This window comes from Thamnophis sirtalis, unplaced genomic scaffold (genome assembly GCF_051295495.1).
Source record: "Thamnophis sirtalis isolate CommonGarterSnake01/CBP01778 unplaced genomic scaffold, rThaSir2_p1.2 scaffold_16, whole genome shotgun sequence".
Taxonomy (NCBI): domain Eukaryota; kingdom Metazoa; phylum Chordata; class Lepidosauria; order Squamata; family Natricidae; genus Thamnophis; species Thamnophis sirtalis.
This window is the reverse complement of record NW_028261396.1, coordinates 1,567,474-1,595,139: the sequence shown is the minus strand read 5'-3', so window position 1 is coordinate 1,595,139 and position 27,666 is coordinate 1,567,474. Positions and strand designations below refer to the sequence as shown.

General features: G+C 44.1%; 1 protein-coding gene and 1 long non-coding RNA gene across 2 annotated transcripts; one reads left to right on the top strand and one right to left on the bottom strand.

Annotated features, from left to right (window-relative positions):
- Positions 1-365: 365 nt before the first annotated feature.
- On the top strand, positions 366-1,349 carry LOC148042398 (uncharacterized). Its single transcript, XR_015695201.1, has 2 exons — positions 366-483; positions 891-1,349. It is a non-coding gene; the product is annotated as an uncharacterized LOC148042398 (long non-coding RNA).
- PDIA6 (protein disulfide isomerase family A member 6) lies at positions 1,090-26,757 on the bottom strand. The gene is made up of 13 exons (XM_087702767.1): positions 26,624-26,757; positions 20,292-20,433; positions 18,637-18,694; positions 14,611-14,737; positions 13,424-13,530; positions 11,430-11,566; positions 9,677-9,791; positions 8,557-8,697; positions 6,169-6,253; positions 5,998-6,070; positions 4,973-5,131; positions 3,303-3,399; positions 1,090-1,609 (listed from the first exon to the last, which is right to left on the bottom strand). Exons 1-13 carry the CDS (start codon positions 26,655-26,657, stop codon positions 1,535-1,537), a joined length of 1,350 nt encoding a protein of 449 aa, XP_087558893.1. The 5' UTR covers positions 26,658-26,757; the 3' UTR covers positions 1,090-1,534.
- Positions 26,758-27,666: the final 909 nt, after the last annotated feature.

The following is a 27,666-nucleotide window of genomic DNA, read 5'->3' as shown; positions in this document are numbered from 1 at the left end:
TTGATTGACAGCGTTACAGTATAATTGGAACCTCCTTCAATAAATAAAGTCCAATAAATGCCTCCAATGATGCTGGAATTCTGGAGTAAAGTGAGCCTTTTTTAAAAAAGAAAAATATTTTAAACATTCTTGGGGGAGGAGCATTTAATACTGACACTGGGATTTTTCTCATGTTCCTTCCAAAGAAATCATTGTCTTCTGTTATAGGAGTATTATCCTTTATAATTTCATATTATTCTACAAATCAGTCTCAAGTCATAATTCTGGGCTATGTGAGAACATTATTTGTCAGAGGCAACAAGAATTAGCTGATGGGTTACTATTTTTCTTGCGTTACCATGAAGGAACATTAGTTCTTAAAAGATTCCCATACAATCGATGAGATGCGCATCAAGATAAAACCCGCCACACGTTACCAGTAAATAGGGCAGTTCTCTCAATCCCCAAAGAAAAATAACAGTTGAAAGTATTTAGACAGAATAGGTTGGTTCCACCACAAAACCGCGGTAGACTAAAGCGCGCGCGACGAAAGCGCGTACCTGACGTCATCACAGCGCGATGAAAACAGCACGCTGTGAGCGGTAAACTTAAAATTAATGCGTAAATCTAAACCTAACCCCCCCAAACCTAACCCTAACCCTTAACCTAACCCTTAACCTAACCCTAAACCTAACACTAAACCTAACGCTAACCTTTAACCTAACCCTAACGCTTAACGTAACCCTAAACCTAACCCTAACCCTTAACCTAACCCTAACCCTTACCTTTATGTGAATCGGCTTGCTTTAATTTTATTTTAATTTAATTTATTTTTAATTTTATTTGTCGCACTGCTGATGACGTCACGCACGCGCTTTAGTCGACCGCGGTTTTGGCCTGCCACGCAATAGGTTCATATCCAAAGCTTAGTATTGTGTGAAACATTTCACTGTACCTTCTTCAAAGCGGCAGAATTTAAAGAGTGACTGGCTTAATATGAACACACACACACACACACACAATAATATTAATTTTGCAAAAGTGCCTCCAAATACTGCCCTGATAAAGTCAAAGGGAGGTATATCTCTGTACACTGTAGAACACTTGACACCGAGTCAAAAATATTGTTTTATTCTTTCATTGAAATGGAAGCTATACTGTGGGGGGAGGAGAAAAAAAAGATCACATTTGAAAACTAAGTACAACAAAAGTCTCAAGTTACAATTGACCACCACGTCAGCTAGATTTTAAAAAAGCAAAAAAACAAAAGAATAAAACCCTCAAGAGCATTTCAATGAAAGATCAGTGTTGTTCTCAAAATATCTGCTACGCCGGATACAATTTTCACTCAATAAAAAAAATTCATAGAATTTGTGAGATATTTTTTTTTTTTTCTTAAGAGATGCTCAGTTCACGGATGACCACGTCTCCAACAGTTTCTCTCTTGGCACAAAAAAAGTCACTGGTAGATCCGTGTGGTGCAAAACGTTCTTCCATTCCAATCCCGACTACTGCCCGATGTTCTCTCTCAAGAAACCAAGTTCTCTTCAAGCTCTCACAATTCATCCTTCTGAGTATCCCAATCATCAAGATCGACATCGCTGAGGTCGATATCCTCTTCGGCTGGGAGCTATGAAATAACAGTGCGTGAATTGATCAGGCGTTTATCATGTATCATCACCACGTACTTCTTAGAACAAGTTTCAACCCCCCTAAGATGCTGAGAAAATATTGCTCAATAGCAAACAACGCTATTACATAATTTTTTTCTAAAGAGAACTGAATGTGCTTTTTAGTTTGGGTACAACCAGCAATTTACTTTTCTGATCTTCCCTTGAAAGTATAAACTACAGACCAGTGGTGGGATTCAACCAGTTCGCACCTATTCGGGAGAACCGGTTCGTAACTTTCTAAGCAGTTGGGAGAACCGGTTGTTGGAAGAAATCTTATTTTGTTTTTCCCCACACTTTACAGGGCTAATCCTGTAAGGAAGGCAGGAAGGAAACGTTCTGGTGTTGTTTCTAGCCTAATCTTTATTGCCCTGCTTACAGAAACTGCCTCTCCGGTTAACCCTTATTACCATTGTAAAACTAAGGCGAAGCGCCCATCGACCTGAGTGACATTGACTTGGCCATGCCCACATGATCACATGACCACCGAGCCCCGCCTACCCAGCTGGTCATTAGGGCAGAGAACTGGTTGGTAAATTATTTGAATCCCACCACTGCTACACACACAATCTGAAGATAAGGTTTTTTATCATTCAGATAAGTGATGCAATTTAAGTGGAGTTTCAACACCCACACCATCAATCTTCAGTCTAATCGCTGTTATTTTAACTCTTTGAAATCAGTAGGAAAATTAATGCTATCATTAATATCTGATGGTTAAGATTGAGTTGAGTTTATTTGATTTATATGCCGCCCAATCCCAAAGGACTCCGATCAAAATAACTGGGTTTACACTGCCATGCTAAGTCAAATGTTGGCTTAGCATGATAAGGGAATTGGGTTACATGCTTATTTACAGCTCTCTGGCTTCTTGATTCCTACATCCAAGCTGCTAAATGTCTCGAGAGATGTGTACAGCAAAATCATCCCAACAGTAGACTCAAAATTGGCCAAACAAGGCATTATTCTTTTATCTCTCTACAAGATGGGCGGTTTATTTTTTCATTAAGCAAACCAGGATTGGAACAAGCCCAGGTGTGAAATTTTGTGTGGCTCCAGTAAGCTACGGAGCAGAAATTGCCTATGAAAAATTAGAATTCAACAGTAGACTCTACGCGAACAATAAAAGTTGAAAATCCACGTAAGCTTGGATGTAACCTGAACAGCTGGGTAAACAAGCCAAGTAGGAGTGGCATTATTATCAAGTTCCTCTTTATAACAACAACGCTAGACTAGCTGAACATTTGGTGAGCGACCTGCCATCAGGACAGGAAAGAAAAAAAGGAAGGAAGAAAGAAAATAGTCTGCACAGGAAGCATATCAGAATAGTTCAAACAGGATACAGACAATAAAACGGTGCCAGAAATAGATCGATAAACAGATGTCAAAAGCTTTCAGCGAAATCCAAGAGAACGAAGATGCAGAGCCAAGTAGAGAACTAAGGGGGCTTCGCACAGATAACATCAGTGACAGAAAAGGAAAGAAATAGTTAAAACTTAAATCGATCTTTCAATACAGGCTTTGGGATATATATTTATCAGGCTAACTAAACGTTGAGAGATTGACTTGATAGCGAACCAATTTAAATGCATGAACGCTAAAATGTCCAAGCAAGTCCTGTATGAATACAGAGATGAAAACGAAGTCTCTTACCTCGCCATCCTTCCCATCCCAGGGCTCCACTGTGTTAATTTTGGCAAAAGCCCCTCCACCAACTGGTGCTGTGGACCCTCGTCCAACAGAAAGTTCCCTAGAAATGGAAAGAACGTGTAGAACATAACATACACCCCTCTTAGCAATTCACATTTGAGAACCAGCTTGATTAAGGCATCAGGTTAGAAACTGGGACACCAGGAGTTCTAGTCCCGTCTTAGACATGAAAGAAGACTGGGTGGGTGACTGTTGTGGAACAGCAGGTGCCGTTGGAGCTGCCACCAGACTCCGACAACGAGGGGCTCTCTGAGTCGGCTCTGGAGGACCTTGGACAGGGTTCCGACTCCGAGCAGGGCGCAGAGAGGCTGGTTGGCTTCCAGGAGGCGCCTGAACCTTGGACCAGTGGGGAGGAGACAAGGGAGAGTGATCCGGACGTCAACAGTGAGTTGTTCCTGGATGCACGCCATCGAAGAGCTACTAGGCATCAGGAACAATTACGCAATTACAGGAGGTGACTGCACTCAGCTGGTGGTCATTAGGCTCCTCTCCAGACTATAAAAAGCCACTTGTGCACACACCCCTCTTTGCAGAAGTCAACGCAGGATTGAATGTCGGAGGACATTATTGTGAGCTTGGCAGGCTGGATTGCTGCCAAGCCTTATCTGTGTTTATTGCTACCTGAGTTTGTCTGAGTTGCTGCCAAGGTCCTTATCTGTTTGTTATGCTTAGCTTTCAGCCACCGAGGTTTTGGTGTCTTGCTATTAAAGTACATTCCAGCTAAGCTTGTCTTGGCAGTCGTTACTCAACGGAGGAGAGGGTCAGAACAGGTGACTGTGGACCAGTCACTCACTCTCAGCCAACCCACCTCACAGGGTTGTCGTCGTGAAAAAACAGGTGGAGGGAAGGAGTAGTAGGCAAGAACACCATCTCGTTTATAAAATAATAAAGATGGGATATAAAACAAATAAGCTTGATGTGATAAATTATATAGGGCACAACACTGAGAGAGATTGGTCATTGGCCCTCCTCCCACACAGTTAAAATTTCAGGAGATTTCAGTCATTTGAGAGACCGCCTGCTACCAATTACCTCCCACAGACCCATTAGATCTCACAGGGTTGGCCTCCTCCGGGTGCCATCTACCAGCCAATGCCACCTGGCTATTACCCGGGGGAGGGCCTTCTCTGTGGCGGCTCCGGCCCTCTGGAATGAACTCCCCGCAGGGATTCGGACCCTCACCTCTCTCCAGGCCTTCCGAAAAGCCGTCAAAACCTGGCTTTGCCGGCAGGCCTGGGGGTGATGAGTTCCCTCCCCTCTCGACATGTATGGTTGTGCGACTGTTGTCTACTTTTATTATTTGTATTTTGTCTTTTATGTTCCCCTTTTTTTCCCCCTTGAATTGTTCACCGCCCTGAGTCCTCCCGGAGAAGGGTGGCATACAAATAATACAATACAATACAATACAATACAATTTCTTTCTAAAAAATGGGAGAAGTAGAAAAAAAAGGCAAAAGGTTTCTGTGTTCGAAAAAGAAAGTCAACAAACATGGTAACAGAAACAATTATTTCCCCCCCCCTTGAGTGATCCTGCGTTATTTTATTTATTTTTTAATTGAAACCCGTGAATTAAATCCTTCATCGGATTGGAGGTACTGACAAAGAAGCCTCACCTTAGGAATTCATTAATCCCTTGTTCGCTGAAGGAGCCTTTCAGCAGGGCAAATTTCATCTTTCGGGCATTTACGGCTGCCATAGCCGGGTAGCCAAAGCCACCGATACCCAAAGAGTTTTCGAGATCAAACTGCGCCCCGGCTTCCGTCCACAGCCACCTTGGGTAAGAAGAAATAGGTGTTAATAGCAATACAGCCTTGGTGGCGCAGTGGTTAGGAGTGCAGTATACTGCAGGCTGCTTCTGCTGACTGCCAGCTGCCTGCAATTTGGCAGTTCGAATCTCACCAGGCTCAAGGTTGACTCGGCTTTCCACCCTTCCGAGGTGGGTAAAATGAGGACCCAGATCGTTTGGGGGGGGGGGAGAAAGGGGGGGCATTAGGCCGACTCTGTAAACCGCTTAGAGAGGGCGGTAAAGCACTATGAAGCGGTATATAAGTCTAAATGCTATTGTCCATTCTTCTGTCTCTCTCCCTTCTTTCCATTTTCTTCCTTTCTCCTTCCTTCTTTGTAATTAGAATGCAGTACTGCAGGCTCCTTCTGCTGACCGCCAGCTGCCTGCAATTTGGCAGTTCGAATCTCACCTGGCTCAAGGTTGACTCAGCCTTCCACCCTTCCGAGGTGGGTAAAATGAGGACCAAATTGTTGGGAGGGGGGGGGGGAGAATAGGCTGACTGTGTAAACCACTTAGAGAGGGCCGTAAAGCACTATGAAGCGGTATATAAGTCTAAGTGCTATTGCTATTATCTCAAAGCAAACCATAGAAAATCACTTTTCTATACGGTTCCAGACCTCCTTGGCGTCGCCCAGGTTTCTACTGCAAGTTGCAGTAAGGAAAAAGGTGATGAAGGCGGCAGATCAAAACCAGCTCATTTCCTAAACCCTCCCTTACTCCGGTTCGTAAGCAATCTAGCCTGGTCTATGCTGTCACCGAGTTGCTATTTTCATTTCAATAGCAGCAAAAAATTGGGTATTCCTCCCTACCCGCCCCAAATTGAAGCCCCTGCGCCAACCCCCTGCCACTTACCCCCACATCTTCCTTTTGTATTTGTCTGCCATTTTCAACATGACTTCTAGGTAGGCGTTTCTACCTGCAGCTCCTGTTTAATGCAAATCATAAAAAAGAAAGAAAGAAAGATCACTTTTGAGGCCAGTGTATAAAACTCAAGGATAAGGGAAAACACTCTTTTGTTCTTACCTGTGTCAAGTATGTGGGGCAATACAGAAATGATACACAGCTGGTGAGCATCACAGGTTTGCTTTATGACATCTTCGTTAATAATCTAGAGGGGGGACAGATTGACCAATTCAGACTCCGGGCAATTAAGAGTAATAAGTAAATTGCAACTACAAAGTTAATTCTCCTACAAGATCTTCTCTACAAGATATCTCCCAACGACCAATAAGATCTCACAGGTTGGGCCTTCTCCGGGTGCCGTCGACCGGACAATGCCGGCTGGCGACCCCTCGGGGGAGGGCCTTCTCTGTAGCTGCTCCGGCCCTATGGAACGATCTACCCGTAGAGATCCGGACCCTTTCTACCCTCTCGGCTTTCTGAAAAGCCACTAAAACCTGGCTGTTCCGGCAGGCCTGGGGCTGTTGAACAAGGTTCAGCCCCACTTAAACGGAATGTATGAGGTGTTGTTTTTTAAATTGTATCTTTCTTTATTTTCAATTCTTTTTTATCTTGTTTCTGTAAGCCGCCCGGATTGGACGACATACAAATTTATTAAATTGCTAAATTGCTAATTCTCTCTTGCTCAATCGTTTTTTTAAAAAACATCGTTGATTTATTTGCCCTGTTAGGAATAGGACTATAGATCTCTAGATACAGGTAGCCCTCGACTTAGGAACACAATTTTGCCCACTATTTCTTGTTGTTAAATGTGGCATTTGTGAAGTGTGTTTTGCCGCATTTTACAGCCTTCCTTGCCACAGTTGTTAAGTGAATCACTGCAGTTAAGATTAAGTTAGTTGGTTGTTAAGACGTTAGTTGGTTGTTAAGCGAATCTGGCTTCTCCCCATTGATTGTCAGAAGGTCGCAAAAGGTGACCACACACACACACACACACACACAACACACACAGGACACTGCAACCGTCGTAAGTATGAGCCAGTTGCCGAGCAGCTGAATTTTGATCATGTGACCATGGGGACGGCTGCACAAGATGTAACGTTGAAAATGGTCATAAATCCCATTTTTCAGTGCCGTTGTAACCTTGAATGTTCATTAAATGAACTGCTGTAAGTCGAGGACTATCCGTACCCCAACCCCATTAAGACTTTAAAACAATTTTGATCTACACCGCTAAGGATGCCAGAAGTTTTCTTAATTCACAAAGTCCACAAGAAACATTACAAAAATTAGGGCCTATATACATCATGCCAATTTCAATGCCATAACCCAGTGTTTCTCAACCTTGGCCACTTGAAGATGTCTGGACTTCAACTCCCAGAATTCCCCAGCCAGCATTCGCTGGCTGGGGAATTCTGGGAGTTGAAGTCCAGACATCTTCAAGTGGCCAAGGTTGAGAAACACTGCCATAACCAATTTATTTATTTTGTACGACGACAATAAAGACTATACTATGCCATTTTGCTCATGATCTTCGAAGAGAGACTCCCTGACAAAGCTCTTTGCAAGTAAATGTTTACTCTTTCAATGCAGCTCATGTGAAATAAAGGCAGACATTTCAACAAAGGACTTGTCATTTCCAGCCACAATTTAATAAAGGCAGTAAGGTGATTTTAAGATATTTTGGGAGAAATCCAGTAAGAAGCCAAGTTTAAGGTTGAGGTTTATTTGATTTATATGCCGCCCTTCTCCCAAGGACTCAGGGCGGCGTACAACATTAAAAGAAACACATACTACAAAAGTTAAAATTTAAGAAATTAAATAGGAAAGTTTAAGTTTAGCTTGATTACTCACTTTCAAGGAAAACGATTTGAAGTATATGTAACATTCCCTTAATTTTATCAATAAAAAGCATCATAATAGTATATTTGGTTTATCGAATTATGACGGCTATGTACCCAGAGAAGGAGAGCCTTCTCTGTGGCTGCTCCGACCCTCTGGAACGAACTCCCCGTGGAGATTCGAACCCTCACCACCCTCCAGGCCTTCCGCAAAGCCCTTAAAACCTGGCTGTTCCGACAGGCCTGGGGCTAAAGAGCTGTTGCCCCCGTCTCGAATGGTATGACTGTTGTGTGTTTTAAATTATGTATTGTTTTGTGTCGTTTTTAATTTTGTCTGTATCACCCCCTTCCCTGGTTTGAGTTGTGAGCCGCCCTGAGTCCCCTTCGGGGGAAAAGGGCGGCATATAAATAAAATAAACATAAACAAACAACAAAATAGGACTAATGAGATTTGGGGGGGGGGGGGGTAATCGCCACGCACAGGCTTTCAAGAAGAGAAAATACTAAGAGTTCTGTGACTACAAAATAACTGAGAAGGGATCTGAAATGAAATATGGAGTATATTTTGAAAGACTGCAATGGCTGCTCATGGGACAGAAGTACCCCCATACCGCAACATTTTGTTGCAATTTCCCTAGGAGGTAACCGCTTGGTCAAAATGAGGATATACCTCTAGGAGTTCGGGTGCTGGCGCATTCTCTGAAAACAAGTCCAAAGCTCGAGCAACGATATCCGATTTTGTCCTTCCGCCATCGTAGTCAACAGGTTCTTCTCCTTTTTGGAAAATTTTTATTGTCGGAAACCCACGGACCTGGAACACAGAATCGAAGAATTCAAATCACAGTGGGCACAAAAGCTAATCCACTAAAAATCAAAATAAAACAGCTCTTAGCTTCACAGCACAACCCAGGTTCTCTATAAATAGCCGTTATGTAAAAATTATCACAGAAACCATTACATCCATCCAGTGTTTCTCTGAAAATAAGACCAGGTCTTATTTTCTTTCTAAGCACTAGGGCTTATTTTTTTGGGGGGTGTTGTCTTATCACACACCCCCCCCCCGGTACAAGAGGCCCACTTCTGCTTGTTCGCGGCAGGGCAGGAGGCTGTGTGGAGTGTTATTGCCACCGCCGTGACGCAGGAGTGGTGGACCTGCCTCATACGCCCCGCACCGGCTTACCTCGGGCCGCCTGCAGCGAGGTCATCTTCACCCAGCGGCTGTGCCACGCGGCCTCCTGCTCCATTGCGGCCACAAGCAGAAGACGTGGGCCGGAGGCCACGTGGACTCCTGCTGCACATGGTTGCTGGTGCTGCTGCAACGAGGCAGGTGTTGGGGTGTGGCTTGGCTGTAGGGGGGGGCCGTGTGGTAAGCTGGTTCAGGGCGCATGGGGCAGCTCCACCATTCCCCGCCTTGCCCCGTGAGCATCTATCTATCGCAGTGTTTCTCAACCTTGGCAACTTTAAGTCCTGTGGACTTCAACTCCCAGAATTCCCCAGCCAGCTATGCTGGCTGGGGGATTCTGGGAGTTGAAGTTCACAGGACTTAAAGTCGCCAAGGTTGAGAAACACTGATCTATCGTTTCTCTATGCCAATGTTTTAATGAGAAAAAAAAGTTCCTATTATGGTTTATGCAAATGATGCTTTCAACAATGTTCCAACAAACAAATGCTTCAAACGTTCCATGCAATATGATGTTGCCGTCTTAAAAAGGACATATTCTCCTTTCTGTGATATTCGGGAGACAGCAAGTAATTAAAAAAAAGCATTTTCACTTGCACTATCTACTCACCCCATACCGACTGGCTAACATCTGGTGCACTGTAGCATCTACCGCACCTAATTTAACTTTTCCCTTCGTTTGCTCCTTTACTTCAGCTGCAGCCGATGCCCACTCTGGCTCCAAACTGTAGAAGACAATGTGTTGTTGTTACATGTTGGTGTTTTCTTTTAAAAAGAACAGCAATAACTACAACAGCAACTTACAATTAAAACCCCCCTTAAAAAAAAAAAGCAGAGTGGTTAAATAGTTGAGGCCTTACTTGAGCTCAAAATTACTACAGGTTGGCTGCTAGTTACCTGCTGTCGCCCAGCAGGAGCTGCCATCAGACTCCGACAGCGAGGGGCCCGGAGTCTGCTCTGGAGGATGTGGAGGACCCTGGACAGGGTTCCGACTCCGAGCAGGGCGCAGAGAGACTGGTTGGCCACCAGGAGGCGCCTGAGCCTTGGACCAGTGGGGAGGAGACAAGGGAGAGTGATCCAGAAGCCAGCAGTGAGTTGTTCCTGGATGCACGCCATCGAAGAGTTAATAAGCGTAAGGAACAGTTGCGCAGTTACAGGAGGTGATTGCACTCAGCTGGTGGTCATTAGGCTCCTCTCCAGACTATAAAAGCTACTTGTGCACACGGCCCTCTTTGTAGAAGTCAACGCAGGATTGAATGTCGGAGGATAGTACTGGGAGCTTGGCAGGCTGGATTGCTGCCAAGCCTTATCTGTGTTTATTGCTGCCTGAGTTTGTCTGAGTTGCTGCCAAGGTCCTTATCTGTTTGTTATGCTTGGCTTTCAGCCCCCGAGGTTTTGGTGTCTTGTTATTAAAGGACATTCCAGTTAAGCTTGTCTCGGCATTCGTTACTGGACGGAGGAGGGGGGGGTCAGAACAGTTACCTAATTACAAAATATGGTTGATAACTTTTACTAACAGATCACGACGACTACTGAGTACTCCTCAAAAGGATCTTATGACTTGACATCCATGGGAAAGCTTGAAACTACATTAGCGCCAATAACCACCATCAATTCTCAGATTCCAGGAACCAGGATGCGTGGAAGTCCTACTTCTGCTTTACAAAAGATTAGATTTTCACCAGTTTTTTTGTCTTAGGTGAAAACAAAGTAATGAGTCCAGAGGAGAATCATATTAATAGCAAATAGGGGGAAAACAGAAAAGAAAACCCAAGGTAACTTAACCGTGGCACGACAAAACCGCGGCCCACTAAAGCGCGTACCTGACGTCATCAGCAGCGCGACAAATACGACCGCGGAGAAAAAAGGGCACTTTAAAAAGCGCTTTTAAAGCAAGCCGATTCACGTAAAGGTAAGGTTTAGGTTTAGGTTAAGGGTTAGGCTTAGGGTTACGTTAAGCGTTAGGGTTAGGTTAAGGGTTAGCGTTAGATTAAGGGTTAGGTTTAGGGTTAGGTTTCGGGGGGGTTAGGGTAAGGTTTTCGCGTTAATTTTAACTTTACCGCTCACAGCGTGATGTTTTCGTCGCACTGTGATGACGTAAGGTACGCACTTTCGTCGAGCGCGCTTTAGTCTACCGTGGTTTTGTGGTGGAACCAACTTAACTATGGCTCATGTGCCTCCAGAGGTTTCAAGCACAAACCATTTCTCTATTTGAGGTTAGTTCCCCTGAATTAAGTAGGACTAACCTATTGACGGATTGCATTATCAATATTCTTGCACCCAACTACTACTCAAACCTCTGGTTTCCCCTAGTGTGCGTGTAAATATGCTGCAGGAATCCTGAGTGCAGCCAGAACACTTACTTTTTGCAATGTCCACACCAAGGAGCATAAAATTCTACCAGCCAGACACTTTCACTGTCCAGTACGGTCTTATCAAAGTTATCATCCGTCAGTTCAATCACATCCTTTTTGTCTGAGCCTCCACTTTCATAACTGCTCTGTTAAAAGAAACATTTAAAAAGGTATTTAGTTCTACAGGTTTTTATTCCAGTTCCAATTATCGATGACAATAAATGGATATACGCTTTCCAGTCAAGAGAGATTAGGATAGAGAGTATATATATAACATTTTAACTTTAAAAAACAACGACAACAATCCATATCTCTGCTTGAGATCAGTCTGTGCATGACGGAAAATGTAGAAGCAAAGTCAACCATCAATTTATTCAAATTGAGTTTTTCAACAATGAACATCTGGATACTCTAGTGGAACTAATCAGTAGAGCTTCACTTCCTCTATTTCAGTAGGTGTGTATGTTGAGCTGAGAATGGGGAAATTAAATAACAGAGTAACAGACTTGGAAGGAACCTTTGAGGTCTTCCAGTCCAACCCCCACTCAAGCAGGAGACCCTGTGTATCATTTCAATCAAATGGTTGTCCAATCCCATCTTAAAAACTCCAACAGAAGTCTTATGTGGCTGCCTAGCTGAGATCTATGCAGCCGAGAAGACTTGCCTTCTCCAATGAGTCTCTTTTATTGATTGATAAAGATTTCTTTATAAATCTTCTAAAATAATTTTTAACAAGATATAAACAATGCAACATGAAAGAAGAAACAAAAGGAAGACAAAAAAATAAGAATAAGATTAAAACTGCCTTCCAATCTTCTTACGTTATGTTTTCCTTCTTCCTGCATTTTACTCTTTTTTTAAAAAAAAAATTATTTTATCAATTTCATATATACATTCACAATTATATGATCTCATAACTGTTATTAATAATATGTATTTATAACAATTTTTTCCCTACAGTTGACAATATACTTGAAGATTGCTTTCTTACCATCCCATAGATCCATCTTATCTTACAACGGTCCTACTTCTTCTTCCCTCCCTCCCTCTTTCCTTCCATTTCATTTATTTCATTTCATTTTACTTTATTTGTATGCAGCCCTTTTCCCTGAAGGGACTCAGGGCGGCTCACAACTCAAGGGAGGGGAAAAACAGACAAAGTTACAAAACATAAAGACCCTCGTTTCTTCTCTCCTACTCTCCTTTCTTCCCTCCTTCCTTCCCTCCCTCCTTCCCCCTTCCCTCCTTCCTTCCTTCCCTTTCTTCTCTCCTTCCTTTCCCCCTTCCTTCCCCCCTTCCTTCTCTCCTACATTCCCTCCTTCCTTCCCTCCTCTCCTTCTCTCCTTTCTTCTCGCCTTCTCTCCTTCCTTCCCTCCTCATTTTACTCTTTCTTATGATCAAACTCTTAAATCCCAAGTTCATACATGAAGCTATTGTTCTCTAATGCTTACAACAGAGGTGGGTTCCTACCGGTTCAGCCGAGAGTAAGTAGCAACTCGGCCTGCCACGTCCCCGGTGGTGCCCATGGCGGCGCCATATTTATTGTTTCTATGCATGCGCAGAAGCATTTTTTTAGTACTGTGCTGAACGAACAGGCAGCAGCATCAGCCAGAACCCACCCCTGGCTTATAACCATGATTTCTAAAGCATCTGCACAAGGGAGACATCGGAAGTCTGAAGAAATTCCTTGCCATGCATTTAACCTGCCAACACTTCACTTTCGGGTATACATCTACTGCCTCTGTCCCTTCTTTACGCTGGTAACTGTCACTAACCTCTAGCAAGAAACTACAGCTCCATTATTATTATTTTTTGCAAAATTTATATGAGCAAGCCCGTTGACCTACTAGATTTTTCACTCCTGCCATAAAATAAACCCTTCTTAAATCCATCCTTCAAATGCCAATGTTATCAAGTTGCCCTGCAACATTATTCGCAAAATACACGCATGGAAAAAATACGAAGCTTTGCAATGAGGAGGAGGCAAAGCCTGAAAGGGGTACCTGTTTTCCGGAACTGTATCCTCCACCTCTGCCACTAAGACGGTCTTTTACCAATGACCGGACGGCGCTTAAAGCGGCATCAACAATAGAATCGCTGGTCCTGGCTCCTGAGACACCAAAGAAAAAGTGTGATGCTGAGCAATCATAAGGACTCCGCATATATCAATATTTACGTATTTGTTCCAGGAGCAGCATCTACCATTTCAGCCTTTTAAACAAAAGTGGGGTGGGGGAGGGGAGAGGAACCGATGGGGCAGCTTCTTGGGGCTACATCAGGAGAAATAACAGGAGGCTTCGGCCTTGAATTGGAAACCCAGGTTTTAAGTAACCAGTATGCTCCCTGCAATGGGGGTGGAGAACCTATGCTTCTGGGTGTTCTGAACTGTAACTCCCACCCAGTTCAGCCAGAAATGAGGTATGCTGGGAATTGGAAGTTCAGCAGCATCTGGAAGACTACAGTTCCCTCACTTCTGCTGTAGAGCAAATACTCAGCTCGTGTGTGTGTGTGTGTGTGTTGCATTTGTGTTGATAAAGGGAGACTAGTATAGATCTATTTCAAGCTATTTAGCTCTCATCAGCTAGCCATACCCTTACTGGGATTTGAACCTGCACTGTATTACATATTAGGCAGTTGTATTAGCCACTAAGCCACAGGCTCTCCTCCTTTATCAGCTAAGCCAGGGAAATAGGTATCTATTGTGTCACAATCCCTGGTATGCCCAAATATGGGAGGAAGCATGTGTTTCCTCCCATATTTGGGCATACCAGGGGTTGTGACACAATACATACATACATACATACGTATATATGTGTGTTTGTGTGTGTTAAGGTAAAGGCTCCCCTAGCACATATGTGCTAGTCGTTCCTGGCTCTAGGGATGATGCTCATCTCCGTTTCAAAGCCAAAGACGTCTCTGTGGTCATGTGGCCGGCATGACTAAAAGCCGAAGGCGCACGGAATGCCGTTACCTTCCCACCAAAGGTGGTTCCTATTTTTCTACTTGCATGTTTACATGTTTTCAAACTGCTAGGTTGGCAGAAGGTGGGGGCAAGTAACAGGAGCTCACTCCGTTATGCGTCACTAGCGATTCAAACCGCCGAACTGCCGACCTTTCTGATCGACAAGCTCAAGTTTCGTTCAAGATGCACGCCAGCAAAAAAGAATGTATCAACTTAAAAAAAAAATACCTTGGTAGTCTTCTGCTTTGTTTTTGTTAGCGCCGAAAACCTTGATTGTGGGAAACCCTTTAACACCATACTGACCGCCAAGAGACTGGTGTTTGTCTGCATCAACTGCCCCAATTTTCACAACACCCTAGAAGAAATGAAGGCTTTCAAGTTAAGAGAAACAAGACCCAAAACTCCACAAAGAGAAGGCAAAATATATCTTTTGCTGAGTTCACACATGTGTACCGACGGGTCAAAACAATGGAATGCACCAGTTTGTAGAGAAATCTTGGCTTTGGTTTAGATATTGCCTTTGACTAAACGGTTTCGTAAACTGAGAAAGAATAATTCAGCTTGCAAATCAAGGATGGTGTGTTTGATTCTTATTTTAAATTCAAGAAAGTAATGCACACCGACGTTAACCCTGTTCTCTGCTAGGGATGGGCTACCTTTGGGGGCATCCTCTGTGGTGGATCAAGACAATTGAGAGACCGCCTGCTGCCAATTACCTCCCAAAGACCCGTTAGATCACACAGGGTTGGCCTCCTACGGGTTCCGTCCACCAGCCAATGCCACCTGGCTACCACCCGGGGGAGGGCCTTCTCTGTGGCAGCTCCGGCCCTTTGGAATGAACTCCCCGCAGAGATTCGGACCCTCACCTCTCTCCTGGCCTTCCGAAAAGCCATCAAAACCTGGCTTTGCTGGCAGGCCTGGGGTTGACGAGTTCCCCTCCCCTCTCGACTTGTATGGCTGTATGTATTTTAATTATGTGTAGTGTGTTTTATGTTCCCTTTCCCCCTCCGAGTTGTTCGCCGCCCTGAGTCCCTCCCGGAGAAGGGCGGCATACAAATAAACTAAATCTGAAATCTATTACTCAGGCAATGGAGCAAGAACAAATGCTTGCTCATTAGGAAGTCAAGGCATCGCTCACTGATTTCCCCCTCACCATTAACAAAAACCCAGAATTATCAGGCTTCCGTCCAGTAAACCTTTTAAGGACGTAAATGTCTACTGTGTATAATCTCCGATGAAAATATAATGCCGTTTCAAAATACTGATCTGCCAACTATAAGATGTAGTCCAATTTGCCAACAAGCAATACATCTCTGGGATAATGCTATGTACTTTAGAAGGCAAAATAAAATAAATAAAACAATTACTAGGTCACAGGCTAATTATAACAATACGGGACAGAGGCTGTAACAATAGCAATAGCAGTTAGACTTATATACCGCTTCATAGGGCTTTCAGCCCTCTCTAAGCGGTTTACAGAGTCAGCATATCCCCCACCACAGTCTGGGTCCTCATTTTATCCACCTCGGAAGGATGGAAGGCTGAGTCGACCTTGAGCCGGTGAGATTAGAACCGCTGAACTGCAGATAACAGTCAGCTGAAGTGGCCTGCAGTCAGAAGACTTGGTGGTCTGAAGGCCATTCGATGGCAGGGAGAGCTTTCCACCAGCTTCCCAGTAACAAGCCATTGGCCCCAGCAGCAGGGAAAACATGGGGAGTGGTAAGGAGGGACCCCCAAATCCTGTTCCTGCTCCAACCAACCTGGGTAGAGTATCTGATTTGAACTGGCTCCGAAATTGTTTTGTGGAATGTTTATAGCAATGCCAAAGTCAAACATCTTACGTTTAACTTTATATACAGGAGGATATATAGGCTCTCTTTTGACACACAGACTTCATTAGGCGTAATAAACAGACAGGGTCATCAGTAAAAGGTAATAAAATAAGACAGTCCTGGAGAATTTCTTTAAACAACTCAAAAAAAATGGAGCTAGCACCCACAAAGGTTCTCCCCATGGCAGTAGTGGATAGCATGCAGCCTTCTTTTATCAACTTTTATCAATCCTCATCAACATAGCAATAGCAATATAGCAATAGCAGTTAGACATATACCGCTTCATAGGGCTTTCAGCCCTCTCTAAGCGGTTTACAGAGTCAGCATATCGCCCCCAACAACAATCCGGGTCCTCATTTCACCCACCTCGGAAGGATGGAAGGCTGAGTCAACCTTGAGCCGGTGAGATTTGAACCGCTGAACTGCAGGTAACAGTCAGCTGAAGTGGCCTGCAGTACTGCACCCTAACCACTGCGCCATCTCGGCTCTCTCATGCCCATTTTAAGGAAAGGCAGGAAATTCATTTGGGAGATGAACAGGGTACATATTTTTTTTAATCAAAGAAAAGGGGCATCCTGGAGATTGCATTTTCAACGTCATTAATTTTTAAAAGATTGTTAAGATGCTTATTCGATGACAGCCCGTCTTCTACCAACAAAGAGACCAGCTGATGGGTAGGATACCTGCTTTTATTGCACGCAACCCAAGTTTTATTGCTACTATCTCATGTGGGACTGGCCAGAATTGCCAGTCCCTTTGAAGCTATTGTTAGATGAAACAGTCCTACTATCAGTGCCTGGGAATCACTTGGCCTGACAGTAGTTTCTTCGGCTTTATCTTATCCTAAATGGATTAGCATTATCTATGAACAAAGGGATCCCACTTTATACAGTTCCAGGAGAAAACGTGAGGGATGGGTAGGTAACAAAGAGAATATCTCACTCCGCCATTACTTTCTCCAGAGCTAACGGTTAAAGGCGTGGCACGACAAAACCGCGAAGCCCTTATCCGCGGAGACATAAGCGTGTCGCTAAAGCCGCGACGTCATCACCGCCGCGACAACAGCGCGGCAACAGAAGGGCGCTTTAAAACGGCGCCGCGGCAGAAAGCCGATTTCAATTAAGGTAAGAGTTAGTATTAGGTTTAGGGGTTTGTTTTAGGGGTTTGTTTTAGGGTTAGGTTTAGGGTACTGAGTGCTTGGGAATGCGCGGATTTGCCCTCCGCGATTATGTCATCGCGGTAGGGTCGCGTTTTTCCTTAGCGCTTAGAACGGCGCGAATTAGTCTTCGCGCTTATGTCTCCGCGGATAAGGGCTTCACGGATTTGTGGTGGAACCGGTTAAAGGCATCAGGTTGAAAACCTGAAGACAGTATTTTCTAACTGTGGTTCAAGCATGAAGCTTGGGCTAGTCCCTTTCTCACTGTCTTAGGAAGAAGACAAGCGAACCCTCTTCCAAAAATCTAAGAAAATGTCACGCACTTGTGATTAATGAGAACTAAGACTGAATCAACCATGCATGCGCGCTACACATATTTCCTTCCCTTTCTAGGCTCTCAGAAAACAAACAGCTCAGCCATAAAATACTTGGAAAGCCAAGAAATGTTGATCAAGCTGGGAGAAGATGCTCGGAGGGAAGCAAAGGCCCTCGGATGCAGGACCAGCATCAGATAAGAGATGCTGTATCTGCACCATTATCAGGTCTGGTACCAAAAGTAAACAAGGGCAGATTGGTCTCGATTATAAAGAAACTTGTGGGGAAATCTGTTAAGTAAAAGATTCCCCTTTACAGGAAGTGGGGTTAAAATATCCTAACTTAACAGTAGGGTGCAATGGTTAGGTTCCACCACAAAACCTCGTTCGACTGAAGCGCGCTCGACGAAACCGCGTAGCTGACGTCATCACAGGGCGACAACAGCGCGGAGACAGAAGCACGCTGTAAATGCTAAACCTAAAATTAACCCCTAAACCTAGACCCAACCCCCCTAAACCTAACCCTAAACCTAACCCTAAACCTAACCCTTAACCTAACCCTAAAGCTAATCCTAAACCTAACCCTTACCTTAAGTTGAATCGGCTTGCTTTCAAAGCGCTATTTAAAGCGCCCTTCTTTCTCCGCGCTGGCTGTTGTCGCCCTGTTGATGACGTCAGCGACGCGGTTTAATCGGGCGCGGTTTAGTCGTGCCATGCAATGGTTAAGGTACTGAATAAGGACAGGGGAAATTCAGGCTGAGCTGTGTTCTCCTTTATGGAAATTCAGAAAGTGTCTCTGTGCTAGTCACATTCTCTCAGCCCAACTTATCCTACAGGTTTACTACTATGGGAAAAAACTGGAGGAGGGAATCAGCACACTCCCTTGAGTTTCTGGAAGACAAGTAAGCTGAAAATCTAATAAAGAAAGATTGTTTATGGATATGCTACTCACTTTTAAGGCAGTTGCAGCTTTCTTCCATTCGGGTGTCAGTCTTTGGCAATGGCCACACCTTGCAGAAGATAAAATAAAAATATAACCTTCAAACATTTGACTTATTCCGAACCAAATCCTCCCCCCTTTGTATGAATCCTCACACTGAAAACTATATAAGGGAACATGCAATTGTTGTATTCCAAGTGACATCTCAGATTCATTTTTTATTTTGCTAGCATTCCAAATGGTTTGTAACCAATGTTAATTACTACAACTTCCCACACGTGTAACGTTGCACAAAATTAAAAAGATATATTGACTGCCAAACATGTCTCTTGTCCTTTAAAAAAAAAATAACACATTGAAGTTCAACACATAAAATCCTGGATCGGGATGCTCTGTGCATAGTCACTCATGCCCTCGTCCTTTCTCGCCTGGACTACTGCAACGCTCTCTACATGGGGCTGCCCTTGAAGAGCACCCGGAGGCTTCAATTGGTCCAGAATGCGGCTGCGCGGGCTATCATGGGGGCACCTAGGTGCTCCCATGTTGCACGCCTTTTAGGCGGCCTGCCCTGGTTGCTGGTTGTCTTCCGGGTGCGATTCAAGGTACTAATTATGACCTTTAAAGCGCTCCATGGCTTAGGCCCAGGGTACCTGCGAGACCACCTACTGCCACCGGTAGCCTCCCACCGTCCAGTGCGATCCCACAGAGTTGGCCTCCTCGGGGTGCCGTCGGCCGGACAGTGTTGGCTAGCGACCCCCAGGGGGAGAGCCTTCCCTGTGGGAGCGCCATCCCTCTGGAATGAGCTGCCCCCGGAGCTTCGTATAATCCCCGACCTCCGGTCCTTCCGACGCGCCCTAAAAAGTTCGCTTTTCCAGCAAGCCAGCCTGGCCTGAACAAAATAAATTATTGATCACTGTTAATTTTAATCGATTTTTTTTTAAAAAGTGTCATGTTAATCCTAATTGGGTTTGTTTGGGATATTCTATTTAAATTTTTTTTTAACTTTTGTAATATGTGTTTTTTTAATGTTGTACGCCGCCCTGAGTCCTTTGGGAGAAGGGCGGCATATCAATCCAATAAATCCAAATCCAAAATTCAACAACAGCATTTTCATAGTAGGCAACTGAAATTCTTTCAACTTCTAGCTGCAAAAGTTACAGATCCTTTTTCCCCAGGAAAAAAAAATAACAACACCAAAGTGGGCATCCAATACTTTTGTAATAACACAAATCTTCTGAAACTTGAGAATAAAGTGGATGTATGGAGCACTGCTGCGACTTCTCCACCTTTCAACAAAAATCATTTCATCAAATGAAAGGTGTAGGAACAGCATTTATATTGTTAGCATGACTAACACGTGCAGATCTGCATTTAATAAGGACGCTAAAGTTTATCTCCATCAACTCTCCAGGGGGTGTTGAGCATGCATATTGCCTGTGAATTTCAGGAATTGCAATGCCAACATCTCCGAAGGACAGCAATGAGAAAGGCTGACCAAGGCATTCCTGTACACCATCTTACTGAACTATAAGAATATGACCGGAACAATCTAGCTAGAAATTTTGCATTCAGATTCAAGAAATAATTATTTACAGAAATAAGACAGTTAAAGTGTACACAACAAAACCAACAACCATTTTCTTCAGGAGAGTGGAGTCAATACATACCACGGTGCATAGAATTCTACTAGCCATAAACTATCACTCTGAATAACCTCTCTGTTGAAATTTGTTGGTGTAAGTTCTACAACGTCATCGCTGGAAGAATACAAGCTGTTAACAGCCAAGAAGAGGGTGCAGCTTACAGTACCTAGGATACAAACAGAAGAAAATTCAGATAATTACAGACAGGTTTTAGACGTTTTGGGTCAAAAACACGCACGGTTGCTAAATTAGCCGTAAAGCAATGTAGGAAGATAATAGCAATAGCAGTTAGACTTAGATACCGCTTCATAGGGCTTTCAGCCCTCTCTAAGCGGTTTACAGCATATTGCCAACAACAATCCGGGTCCTCATTTTACCCACCTCGGAAGGATGGAAGGCTGAGTCAACCTTGAGCCGGTGAGATTTGAACAGCCGAACTGCAGTCAGCTGAAGTAGCTTGCAGTGCTGCACTCTAACCACTGCACCACCCAAACAGCACAAGAAATAATAGGTGTGCAAAACATTTCAAGAGTGTTAATCCCATTTTGAGTAGGAACAAGCTCTGGTATTACAAGAATTCCTCCAGTCTCCCAACAGATCATTTCTGACCCGTACTCACAACCAGGATGGCCTTCTTCCGTTAGGATCAGGATATTAATGGAATAGTGAAGTTAGAACAGACAAAAAATAAAAATCTAAAATCAGAATAGATTTCAGGACTACCCCTTTTCCCTGAAAATAAGACCTCCCTGGATAATAATAAGCCCAATTGGACTTTTGAGTGCATGCGCTTAATTCAGCCCTCCCCCTGAAAATAAGCCCTCCCCGAAAATATTCCCACAGCAGCAGCCATGAGGTGACCATACTCCCCACCTCCTGCACCTCAAAAATAATAAGACCTCCCTGAAAATAAGGCCAAGTGCTTATTTTGTGAGGTGGTAGGGGTCAAAAGAAAATAAGATAGGGTCTTATTTTCGGGGAAACACGGTAGAACTTTCCCTGCTAACCTGGTGCTTCCATTTCCTCTACATGCAAGTGTGGCCATCTGAATTTTTTTTCAAAAAAGGAAAAGGAGGTTTTTCTCATCCGTTTGCCATGAAAAGATGCCCCCCTCATTAACAGGCAGCATAAATCGAACATATACAAAGTAATTTAGAGGTAATGCTCTTCCTGCTTAATCCAGGCATTCTCTGATTTTGGGGTCACAACTCTTTAAAACGATGCCTGGCAGCAGCTGCACCTCCAAAAGGAGAAAGCCACCCCAATCTTTAAAAAAACACCCTTAAGCATTTTCTCAGCAAAGCTGGGGCCTCACCAGACTGCATCCAGGACTCTCTTTTGCATGGATAAGCAAATTTGCAGCTTCTCCTGGCACAGTGTGACTGAGCACTGTCAGTCTGGCTTGAGTGCATAGGCCCTTCCGAACTTGTTTCTAAATTTGCTTAAATCTCTCATAACCAAGAGTTCAAATCTTTCTGACTTCAATCCTTTATACGGCTTAAATCAGGAGTTCATGCACAAGCTGGATCCCTATGGAAGTTGGCTTCATTCCTAAATTCATTTACAGGAAAATGAGCTCCATTAGACTGAATGAAACTATTCCCAAGGAAACAGGACTGTTGACTCACACACTTTTGAATTATACTGCGTGTGGGAGTGGCTCTTCTGCTTTCAACAGATTACACCACATTTTGGAACACTGTTGAGTTGCAAGTTTTATTATATTTTTTCACTGCTGTGTTAAGGTGGCATCTTTAAATTATCCTGCTCTGAATGAACACTGAACTTTATTAGGATAATATGCCACATGTCACTGTTCTTTAAAGGTTCCGTAATGAAATCCAGGAAACAAGTTTAACCTCTTGTCATTGTTGGGTTCTTTTTGGAAACGCAAGTCTTTAATACCCAAATATTCATTCAGAAAAGATGTGCCCTGATCGGTTTGCTAAACCATTTATTTGAAGGTTAGTTTGCAATAATTAGTCAGCCCCAAAAGATATCCAAGGCAGGAGCCAGCAACCTGCGGCTCTGGAGCTGCATGTGGGTTCATTCATCCCTCTGCTGTGGCTCCCTGTCGCTGCCGCAATTGATAGGGCTTTCGATGAGGACAGGTAGAGGAAAAAGGACGCCGGGCTAGGAGGAGACTCTATGGTGGGAGAACTGGACTTCCGGTTGGGCTCCAGAATTGAATGGGGAGTGTTTAGACTCCTGGTCTAAGGTAAGTTAATCTACGTGAAAGCACTGAGCAGTCTTTCAAATTCTGGTCTGATGCGCAGGTGGGTGACGAATAAATTTAATAAAGAGAAGATGATCCCTGGAATGTGATTTAAGGAAACTGATCATCAGCAAGCTGCATAGTTGAAGCTTTCCCATACAGAGTTCATTTAATACAATCGTAAGCATTTTTATTTCTGCAAGACACCTTCCAAAGCCAGTAGCTGTTGGAAATTTACACAGACTTGTTTTAACATGGAATTGCCATCTCTACGTCGATCACTTGATTTATATGAGGATAACTACAAATCAGATCTAATGTCTGAAAATGTATGTATTAGAAATGCCCAAAATTTGTAATCAAGAACTCAACCAATTCTGTACATCTCTAAAAGTAATGTCTACGCATTTGGGCTTGCACTACAGTAAGGGTTTTTTTCCTTATGGGGGGGTTGGGGAAGCTTCTTATCACAGAAATAATCTGTGTTCAATTGAAAATGCTGAACAGTAGGAGCAAGAAAGCAACAGGCTGCCCGAGATCAATCCCATTCTCACCCACCACATTCAACAGCAGGTTTTTTTTTAAAATATGCTTTTTAATTGAAATAAATGCACCGCTGACATATTGAATGTGAAGCACGAATCTCTTGCATCAATCTAATTTACAAAGCTGTTTCTGGACACACACACACACCCGTGGACTGTAAAAGCTGGGAAATAAAAAAAAATGTGGCTGCCTGTAGCTCTGAGTTCTGTTTCTCCTGGTTTGGCTGTCTAAAAAGAGCTTGTGATAAGCTGAGCTTACAACAGAGGTGGGTTGCTACTGGTTCGGGCAAATCGGTAGTGGTTTGGCCTTGGTCGGCTGAACCGGCAGCGATTCAGGCTGGCCATGCCCCCAAACTGGTTCCGCCTTCGGCAATGCTGTTGGTGGTGGCATTTTTTGAGCAATAGCAATAGCAGTTAGACTTATATACCGCTTCATAGGGCTTTCAGCCCTCTCTAAGCGGTTTACAGAGTCAGCATATCGCCCCCACAGTCTGGGTCCTCATTTCACCCATCTCGGAAGGATGGAAGGCTGAGTCAACCTTGAGCCGGTGAGATTAGAACCGCTGAACTGCAGATAACAGTCAGCTGAAGTGGCCTGCAGTACTGCACCTTAACCACTGCGCCACCTCGGCTCATTAATTAATTAATTTTAATTAAATTCTTTCATGTTCTGCACATGCACGAAACAATTTACTGTCAACTGCACATGCGCGAGCGAAGCGCATCGCCAGCAACAACCCACCCCTGGCTTACAAGGAGCATCCTTGGGAGGTGAGGGGGCGAATGATAAAACCAGGTTTGTGCTTTAAGTTCTGCCCCTTTTACACATGCGCAATGACATTACACGCCCACACAAAAAAGGTGGGGCTTCTGATGCGACACCCGTATTGCCGTTTTGATGAAAGCACCGGATCCTGCATACACCTCCAACCTTCAGGTGGGCCAATGGGAGCACTGCATGTGTTAGGACAGTCATTCTAAAGCAGGGGTGTCAAACTCGCATCGTCACGGCGGCGTCACGTGACGTATCGTGACTTTTTCCCCCTTCGCTAAACTGGGCGTGGCCAGCGTGTGACACATCTGGCCCACGGGCAGCAAGTGTGAAATCCCTATTCTAAAGCAAACATTTCTAATAGCGATCACTTTGCAAAGTTTCCATGTGTCCACTGACCCTAAAAATACAGGAAGTCCTTGACTTACAACAGTTCACTTACAACGGCGCTGAAAAAAGTGACTTACGACCATTTTTCACACAACCATTGCAGCATCCCCGTGGTCGCATGATCAAAATTTGGAGGCTGGGCAACTGACTCATATTTATGACGATTGCAGTGTCCTGGGGTCATGTGAGACCCCTTTTGCGACCTTCGTATAAGCAAATGCAATGGGGAAGCCAGTTTCACTTAACAACTGGGTTGCTAATTTAATAGCGGCAGTGATTCACTTAACCACGGTGGCAAGAAAAGTTGTAAAATGGGGCAAAATTCATCGAAGAAGTGTTTCACTCAGCAACAGAAATGTTGAACTCAACTGTTAATTCAAGGACTGCCTTCTCTATGCTAGAGAAATGATTTGTTTCACAATGATTCCTTTACATTCCTCTGTTCTTGATTGTCAGCGCTAACAAGATCCACAACCCTAATCAGGTGTGGTGTACTGAGACACACCAAGGGGATTCCAAGTGGTTCAACGGGATCTCCTATCCTGACGTGAAAAGCAGAACAGCAACTACCTGAGACCCACTGCAGCAGGCACCAAGCTAAACTCAGACTCCAATTTCCATTCAGCCTGCATCTCTCTACCCAGCAGGGTGCGAAACACTCCAAGTGGGAAGACCTCCAGGCCAAGTCGAAACAACCCCGTTCCGAGGGGAAACTGGCAGGATTCTCAGCCCAGCTCATTCCAAATGTTTCAGATCAGAAGCATTTTGCCCATCCTGTACAGGCGCTCGGCTCACCCGGGGAGCTGTCGAACAAAAGGATGCCAAAACCGCCCTTTGAACATGCCTCAAAAGAGGGGCTTTTTCTGTCGACTAAAGCGCGACTCCTATAGCAAAACGGGAACGAGAGGCAGGAAAGGATCCCGGGGTCTTCCTATTTATCTTGTCTTTTTATGTACACTTGAGAGCATAGGCACCAAAGGCAAATTCCTTGTGTGTCCAATCACACTTGGCCAATAAAGAATTCTCTATCTATCTATCTATCTATCTATCTATCTATCTATCTATCTATCTATCAATCTATCATCATCTATCTATCTATCTATCTCATATCTCAAATGTCTATTGTCTATCATCTCTAATATCTATCTATCTATCTATCTAATATCTCAAATGTCTATTGTCTATCATCTCTAATATCTATCTATCTCATATCTCAAATGTCTATCATCTCTAATATCTATCTATCTATCTATCTATCTATCCATCCATCTATCTAATGTCTCAAATGTCTGTCTATCATCTCTAATATCTATCTATCTCATATCTCAAATGTCTATCGTCTATCATCTCTAATATCTATCTATCATATCTCAAATGTCTATTATCTATCATCTGTAATATCTATCTATCTATCTAATATCTCAAATGTCTATTGTCTATCATCTCTAATATCTATCTATCTATCTCATATCTCAAATGTCTATCATCTCTAATATCTATCTATCTATCTATCCACCCATCTATCTATCTATCTAATGTCTCAAATGTCTGTCTATCATCTCTAATATCTATCTATCTCATATCTCATATGTCTATCGTCTATCATCTCTAATATCTATCTATCTATCTATCTATCTATCTATCTATCTATCTATCTATCTATCTGTCTAATGTCTCAAATGTCTATTGTCTATCATCTCTAATATCTATCTCATATCTCAAATGTCTATCGTCTATCATCTCTAATATCTATCTATCTAATGTCTCAAATGTCTATCGTCTATCATCTCTAATATCTATGTATCTATGTATCTATCATCTATCTATCTATCTATCTATCTATCTATCTATCTATCTATCTATCTATCCACCCATCCCTCTATCTCTATCATCTATCTCTATCTATCTAATGGCATGCATACACAGCACAGGGATAAAAGTAATTAAATATATATATAGAAGCAGCACATCGTACAATGGTATTATTTAGCTTCCCTAAAAAGCGGGTGGATAAAAAAGCAGGAGAGCTGCGTGATAAAAAAGCCATGCCTGGTTGAAGGAGGGGGAAGAACCCACTTCGCAAGGAGGAACCACCTAAATGTGCGAATCGCAGAAGCAAAAAAAAAGGGGGCTCGATTTGACTTCTTTCCTAAGTTACCCCTCGCATCCCAACCTTCCTGCATCCCCCCAAAAAACGCTTCTTCAAACTGTAAAAAAAAGAAAAGAAAAGAGAGAGCCCGATCGCTCTCTTCCTCTAAAGGATCTTGTTCTAGAACGAAGGTGGAGATCCCCACGCAGCCCATTTAAGGGGGGATTTCTTGCGCGGAACCCCATTATAGCCCGTCCTCGCTCCCCGCCCCACGCGCCAAAGATCTGCCCTCCGCGGCGGAGTCTCCTACTCTCCCCACCCGCGCCTTCCTTTCCCTTTAATTACCGAGCAAGAATCGCTTTCCGCTCAACGCGCCCATGTCGCCCTCCGAGGAGCTCCGGCTCAGCTCGCGTCGCCGCGGTTCTGCCGCTCGCCTCCCACGAGAGGAGGCAAGTGTTCCAGCGATCCCCGCCGTGGCTGCCGCTCATTGGTCCTCGCCGCGATCCCTCTTTTGCATAGCCAATGGGAAACGGACGGGTCAGGCCCCGGGACGAGGCGTGGGAACGTTCGAACGGGCGGGGCTTAGGGAGCCTCGGAGAAAGGAAAGGTGGGGAGGGGGGGGAAAAAAAGGGAGCGAGGGTCAAGGGGGTGTGGCAGCCGGAACCGCTCGAAACGACCGCCGCTTCCGGCCTCTCTTACTGGGTACTCTTTGGTTGAGTGGCCATAGAGATAGGAAAAGGAGGGAAAGATGACGTGGAAGGGAGGGATTCCTTTCGGGGTTTTTTTTTTGTCCCTTTGCGGACCAATGGCATTGCTTTAAAGCAGTGTTTCTCAACCTTGGCCACTTGAAGATGTCTGGACTTCAAGTCCCAGAATTCCCCAGCCAGCGAATGCTGGCTGGGGAATTCTGGGACTTGAAGTCCAGACATCTTCAAGTGGCCAAGGTTGAGAAACACTGCTTTAAAGCCTTTGTGCCATGCAGATCACCTAACAGTTCCCACAATTCTCAGCTTGGGGATTTTGATAGGCGTCATCCTAACCCTTGGGGAATATATACATAAGACACAGCCAGTCTTTTAACCCTTTTTGCAGAAAGTAAAGGTTGCAAAAAAAAGAGTTTGGAGATGGTTAAGCCTCTGCATTGCTTCCCGTTGCATTGCATTTGCGCGATGGGCTTGCAGGGCCGGCGCCACGTGTTAACAGGTTCACACTGGTGCAATAGGACTGGGTGTTTGTTAATATGATTGATTGGGTTGGGGGTTTTCTGTGAGCTGTATTGGGGTGGGGTGGGGTGCACTGAAGGAGCTCAACCAATATCATTGTCACTCAGGTCGATGGACGCTTCGCCTTAGTTGTTACAATGGTAATAAGGGTTAACTGGAGAGGCA